Source organism: Papaver somniferum, unplaced genomic scaffold (assembly GCF_003573695.1).
Source record: "Papaver somniferum cultivar HN1 unplaced genomic scaffold, ASM357369v1 unplaced-scaffold_133, whole genome shotgun sequence".
NCBI classification, from domain to species: Eukaryota; Viridiplantae; Streptophyta; class Magnoliopsida; order Ranunculales; family Papaveraceae; genus Papaver; species Papaver somniferum.
The window spans coordinates 2576867-2584048 of record NW_020622492.1 but is presented as its reverse complement, the minus strand read 5'-3'; the positions used below and the strand labels follow the sequence as shown (position 1 = coordinate 2584048).

The 7182-nt window shown below is 38.2% G+C and overlaps 1 protein-coding gene across 1 annotated transcript; it reads left to right on the top strand.

Annotated features, from left to right (window-relative positions):
• Positions 1 to 1483: 1483 nt before the first annotated feature.
• Positions 1484 to 6708, top strand: LOC113333666 (SUMO-activating enzyme subunit 2-like). The gene is made up of 11 exons (XM_026580090.1): positions 1484 to 1688; positions 1770 to 1859; positions 2489 to 2572; positions 2667 to 2885; positions 3647 to 3748; positions 4081 to 4539; positions 4679 to 4908; positions 5250 to 5343; positions 5418 to 5600; positions 5696 to 5793; positions 6025 to 6708. The coding sequence occupies exons 1-11, from the start codon at positions 1656 to 1658 to the stop codon at positions 6392 to 6394; spliced, it is 1962 nt and encodes a 653-aa protein (XP_026435875.1). The 5' UTR covers positions 1484 to 1655; the 3' UTR covers positions 6395 to 6708.
• Positions 6709 to 7182: the final 474 nt, after the last annotated feature.

The window sequence follows — 7182 nt, the reverse complement described above, 5'->3', positions numbered from 1 at the left end:
AATTTCTCTCTCCTGGACTATCTCCCGCTCTTCCTAAAATTGGTCGACATCTTCTCTCTCCATCAAGCTGGGTATTTATAGAGGTCGAGTGTGGGGTCTTCTTTCAGTGACAGTTGTATCCTTATCGTCTCGGTATCTGTGCTGGTCCGACGGTACCTTCGTATTATATCGATGCCTCCATCGGTATTATTCTGTGACGCTGAGTCGCCTCTTTCTTCCCCATAGGATGTTTGACACGTATCCTATGTTCATAACATTTAATGCGGGTGGTTGAGTCAGTCTGCACGCTTCAGACAGCTGGTGAAGCGTGTGTCAGCTGCTCTTCCTCTTGTCCGTTGGATCTGGATCTTCCTTGGGATGGTAAAAAGTAATGTCTCAAGGCTTTACAGGGTGCTTCGCATTGATCCTTTTGTTAGGTGGTCCTTGATTAGCCGTCGTTAGATCTTCATGATGGTGGATACGTGGCAAAGGATGGCAGCACCTGCACTTCGAGTGTTGCGAACTGGCATCATTGCCTTGATGCCCCTCATGTTGATGTAGTGTACGTGTCTTCTCCCTGACACGTGTACGATCACAAATTATGTGTATACAAGTAGTCAGACGCTTGACTTGACAAAGCCAGTGTACTCTCAGTACTCTCAAATACTCGCCGATTCTAGAAACTGATCCGACTAAATTGCCGGGCGATGGTGTTCTCTCCCCGATCTTCCAAGTTCCAAATAAAGAAAGGTTCATAAACGTAACGGAGATTTGCTAAAACACAACACAAGCCTTCCCTAATGTATTAACACTAGAAATAACCCGTGCTGTAACGGCACGGCATGATGTTAACAGAGAGTTCTAACAAATATCTAGAGATAGCTCGTGCCGTAACGGTACTGCTTTAATATGATATATGATTGGTGTGATGTTTCTTTTTTTCTGGACTTTAGATTAAATTAAAAAATCGAACACAAAACCATTTAAGTAATAGTGTGTATGCATATTTCACTTATGAGTTATGAATAAAAATAAATAAATAAATATCTCATTTCCCATTAGATTCATCATGCCACCACTAAATCCAATTAATGCATGTGTGATATATTATGATTTCATTTAATGTTTCTTTGAATATCTTGAGTTAAAAGGTGATGCAATAATTAAAGATTAATAAATTTTGATTCATAATGGGAGGAGTTACAGAAACGACGATCGTCGGATGTCTTTCGCTGGGATGAAACTGGGATGGTCGGATGCAACATTTGTCTCTCAAAATGTTATCCCACCGTCCAAGCTCAAAAACCCATTTTGTTGTGTATTATAAGATCATAAATCAAACCATAGACGTCTTTGACAATTTAATCCGATGGTATATTAACTGTATTGTATTTATTCGACACCAAGAAGTGGTTGTACATTAAAATCTACAGTTGTTCCAATCGAGGACTTCTCTCTGAGCCTTCTCTCTCTTAAAATGGGGTTAAATGGAGAATACTAGTCGCGTTTTTCTTTTTCCTTTGGCGCTCTTTCCACAACCCTTTCGGGGCAACCCTTTTAGATTCCCTCTTCTTTTCTTATTTTTCTGATTTTCTCTCTCTCTAAAACTCGAATCGAAACCCTAGTTTCAGTTTCTCCATATTTTTCTCTAGATTCGGTTTTGTTTTTCTACTCTAATGGCGTCAGAACAGCAGTCACAGTCAATCAAGGTACGTCTCTCTCTCTCTTTACAAATCCACTTTTGGAACTTAATTTAAGTAATCTCTCTGTGTGTGTGTTAAACCGCGCAGAGTTCGAAGGTGTTGATGGTTGGAGCTGGAGGAATAGGGTGTGAACTGCTTAAGACACTAGCTCTTTCTGGGTTTCAAGATATTCACATTGTGAGTTGCTCTGATCTTTATTTTTCATGACGTTTGGTTGAGTTTATTTGGGGGTTTTACTTGTTACTGAAACTATGGTTTCTTAAAACCTAATTTGAATGTTAGATTAGTTTCCTTTAGTTGAATCAGTGCTTGCATATGGATTAGGGCATATTAGTTTGGTGTTCAAATGTGATGTGAAGAACTTGTTAGTGTTATGGTACCAGCTTCGTTAAGCTGTGTGCGGACAGAGTTTTTTTTTTTTTGTTCCCTCTTGAGGGAGGAGGGAGGGGTTCTTTTTGTGGTTTTAGGTTTTTTCATTTGGTAATTAGAGGATGCTATTTCACTAAGCATGTGGGCATGGTTGGCACAATCTGCTGCCCGGTATAGTCTATGAATACCAAAAACTAGATTCGTGAACTATGTTGTAGGTGAGTTTTGCATTTCCTTTCAGTAGCTGCTTTTGGTTTTATTTTTACAATCTTATGTTTGGTTTGGTGTTAAGTAATTATGTATTTAATGAAGGGCCACTTGAATTGGTTTAGCAAATCATGTTTAGCTGGATTAATGCCCAGCTGCTATTGATCTAATAAGGGAATTGATTTTATTTTAAAATATCAAAGGAAAAATGACAAAATTTTATATTTCAGATTGACATGGACACAATTGAAGTGAGCAACCTCAACAGGCAATTTTTGTTTCGAAAATCGCATGTGGGGCAGTCTAAGGCCAAAGTAAGTGGATGTCATTTGGGTTCATATTGGGGTTTTATTTTGTAGTCACTGATTGAGATACTGTTGATTATAACATTTTATCTATTATAAACAGGTTGCTCGAGATGCAGTCTTAAGATTTAGGCCTCAAATAAACATAACTCCCTACCATGCAAATGTGAAGGATCCCGACTTTAATGTGGACTTCTTTAAGCAATTTAATGTTGTCTTGAATGGCCTTGATAATTTAGATGCTAGGCGGCATGTCAATCGCCTTTGCTTGGCAGCTGATGTTCCTCTGGTAGAAAGTGGAACTACTGGGTTCTTGGGACAGGTAATAATGTGTTTGTTATGGTATTTTGGTCTTGTCTATGTTTCTCTTTGTTGAATTCTCTGGGTTATTTTGGTCAGACTTATTTTGTTCATGTCCATGAGAATGAATTTCTCTTATCCCTTGTATTATTTATTATTGAAAAGTAATGCTAGGTATGGCTTCTTGTCTTATTTACAGTGTGTTTGTCATTTGGTCTATGATACCGTAGTATCTGGGAAATGGTGACAGAAAATAATGAATAGCCGAAGGAGTACACCTTACCATAAATTTGAAACGGTTTTCTTGCTTCGCTTCGTAGGTTGTTTGTTTTACAAAGAAAATATCTCAGAAATTTAGTATCTTATCATGAACTAGCTGTAGTGGACATCAGGGTTATATATTGTTTTGAGCTATTGAGTAATATTGTTGTTAGTTGTTATATTGTTGCCTCTATCTATGTTTGTTGGTGTGATGAAGTTATATTTGGTTCAATTTGGTAATGGGTAATATTTGGTTCAACAGTTAAAGTTAACTTAGATGGCTCAACATATGGATTTCTCAGTTCCATTCTGATTGACCCACATTGTGGATGCCATATAAGATACATGCCTGTAGGCATCGTATCCAAATGGTGCAATGTAAAGTATAATATAATATTATGCAAATAGTTTATCGGTTTAATTTGGTCGAAGCAGAATCAGAAGGGGTTATGCTTATATTCGTTTTTTTTTTTTTGTCATTTCTTATTTGTTTGTTTCTGATGGATAAATGTTTCTTATCAGGTAACTGTGCATATCAAGGGTAAAACAGAGTGCTATGAATGTCAACCCAAGCCCACTCCAAAATCTTATCCCGTGTGCACCATTACTAGTACTCCATCAAAGGTAATTTGAAGAGCGGCTTTTGGATGCTTTTGTGATGATTTGCCTATGTTTGGCATATTATAGTTTGAATAAATTATTTCTATCGCATTGCAGTCGTGTTGCATCATTCTATATTTTAGTTGGCAACCATGAATGCATAGCTGATTGTGGCTGCCACTTCTGTGCTGTGAATTCCTCATAGATTTGAGCGTGAGCAATATCTGTTAGTGGTAGTTGTCAAGTTCTCTATATATCTGTTATTCGTATAGAAGCTGGTGATTTCTCTTATGTTGCACTTCTTCTATGTTGCCATCCTTCGACTGATGTTGCTGTTTCTTTTCCTTTCTTTGTAGTTTGTTCACTGTATTGTCTGGGCGAAGGAGTTGCTCTTTGCTAAGTTGTTTGGAGACAAGACTCAGGAGAATGATTTAAATGTACGTTCAAATGATGCTGCTAGCTCATCAGAACATGTAGAGGATGTATTTGAACGAAGGGAGGGTGAAGATCCAGAGCAGTATGGGAGAAGAATATACGATCATGTCTTTGGATACAACATTGAAGTGGCTTTAAGTAATGAGGAGACATGGAAAAACAGAAATAGACCAAGGCCTATTTACAGCAAGGATGTTTTCCCTAACGGTTTCATCCAGAGTAATGGAAATGCTGATAAAGTGTCTGATACTGAGAACCCATCATCAGTGTCTGCAATGGCCTCTCTCAGCTTGAAGAATCCACAGGATATCTGGAGCCTTTCTGAAAATTCAAAAATCTTGTTGGAGGCTTTGAAACTATTTCTTGGAAAAAGAGATAAGGTCTGGTTTGTTTCCCTTTTCTGAAGTTTGTACTGGTTACAGGTCCTTTGGTTTCTTTGGTTGCAGCTGTTGCTTCTTTCTTTTGTTTTCGTTCAGGTATGTAACAGCACTAACTCTTCATGTATTGCTTGGTTAACAGGAAATTGGTAATCTGATATTCGACAAGGATGATCAGTTAGCTGTGGAATTCGTCACTGCTGCTGCAAATATTCGTGCATCTTCTTTTGGTATACCATTGCATAGTCTTTTTGAAGCTAAAGGTATTGCGGGGAATATTGTGCATGCAGTTGCGACAACAAATGCAATTATTGCTGGGTTGATTGTGATTGAGGCTATTAAGGTGCTTCAAAGTAATTCAAACAACTGCAGGTTCGGGATCAAAGCATTTCTTTCACTTGTTGAGTGATTTTTGTTTTATGCTACATCATAAAGATGTTTCTTTTGTGCTTAAACAATTAGTAAGTTTTTATTAGGTCTGAAGTTGCTGATGGTCAATTTAAAAATTTATATGTTAACCATTTAAGTTATCAGGTGGTTGTAAGCATCAAATTTCATATCCAACTCAATTGTGTAGCTCAGTTCAGCCTTTTCCTTCAGGAATTGATATGAAGTAAACTTGTGTTTAGAAGTTAAATTCATTAGCAAATTTTATCTTTGGTTCATATTTAGACATCTATCTTGAATCTAAGCTCACCTGATTGTTTGTGCAGGATGACATACTGCCTTGAACATCCATCTAGAAAGATGCTTTTGATGCCAGTAGAGCCATTTGAGCCAAACAAATCGTGTTATGTCTGCTCTGAGGTATATTTATTGTCAGTGGCTTGTTTTCTTGTTTTTTCTTGATTACAACATTCTGATTGTGTGCTATGTGGAAGACCCCCTTGTCACTTGAGGTTAATACAAACTCTTCGAAGTTGCGGGACTTTGTTGAAAAGATTGTCAAGAATAAGCTTGGCATGTGTTTGCCTTTAATCATGCACGGGTCAGCTCTCCTCTACGAGGTTGGAGATGATCTTGACCAAGCTATGGTAGCCAATTATACAGCAAACCTTGATAAGGTAATCTAGACTTTGTATTGATTCAGTTTTTAACTGGGACTGTTTCTCACTTGTCCAATGATGATTTATATTTGCTTATCTCATTTTTCTGTCAGGTGCTAGCTGAGCTTCCTTCTCCTGTTACTAGTGGGACGGTGCTTACTGTAGAGGATCTTCAGCAGGAATTTGCGTGCAATATTAATATCAAGCACAGGTTTGTTTTACCAAATCTATACATATGTTTCAATTCATCATGGGGCTTCCAGGAATAATTAGATCAGACAGTATGATATAGAGATGTTAGCCAGTTACACTAAAACCTGTTCAAGGTTGCTGACAGTTCACTAATCTCCTATCCGCATCATTGGAGTTTTGAAAATTGTTTTTAGAAACACGTCTTAATTGTTGGTTGAGAAGGGTAATGATTCTTTGTTAAAAACTACAGAGATGAATTTGATGATGAAAAGGAACCTGATGGGATGGTTTTATCCGGATGGACACCAGCCCCCTCTAAGGAAAAAGATGATAGCGTGGCTGTTAGCAATGGAGCGAGCACATCAAGTGCATCTCAATCAACAGTGGTAGAAGCTGAGGACGATGATGACGTAGAAATAGTTCCAACAGAACTTGCATTTGTTTCCGCCGGAGCTAAAAGAAAGCTATCTGAAATTTCCAATTCAAATTCTTCAGCTCATTCAAGTGTTGGTGATGGCTACTGTGGTGAGAAAAAAATAGAAGTTGTGGATGAGGAAGATGTAGTTGTGATGCTCACTGATGGCAATTCTGATGTCAGCAAGAAGAAAAGATTGCAGTAGCCAAAAGTGCTGAGGGCTGAGGACCGTTGTTCATTCTAGTTCTTCCTCCTAATTTTGTAACAATATAGAGCTGGCTTTTGCTTTTCTTTTTCCTGATCGTAATCCTGGTGAACATAGTTTATTTGCATCTAATCATTTGTAATCGGCTGATCCATCTTATAGATATATTCGTAAAGCATCCATGTAGGAGGGGGTATATTTGGCCTCTATGTAGGGGGTAGGAGGGGGTATATTTGTTTTTAAGGAAAGAAGAGGTGGCTTGATATGGTCACTGTGGAGAGTTGGTTAATGAAGATGAAAAATCAGTTCCTTGACGTCTCTCCGTTCCAAGTCTGGGTTAAATCTAATTCCTTGGAATTCTTCATTTTCTGTAATCTGTTTATGGGAAGGAAGCAACATCCCTTCTTGCCCGGTATGTTTCTCTTATTTCTTTTCCCTTTCATTTGGTAAGTAGCCTTGTGTTTCTTGTGTTCATCAATAATTTTGGAGACCATGCTCATAGAGGCTGATTTTCGTCCCTTCAGCTGTGAGAGTGAGACCTCATTTTTAATGGCGGGTGTTTTCTTTTAAGCCACATTGTGAATAATTATCGACTTACAAGAGAACCGTGCGAGCATACTAATCAATTCCAATGCTACGAAGAGAGCTCGTATTGTCAGCAGTGAGCTCGTATTCTCACAAGCTAGTATCATTATACATCTGCTTGCAAGATTATGAAAACCATGGTCATCCCATGTTGGCCACAAAGGGGCAATTACCAAGTTCGCATGACTGTCTTTATCCCAAGA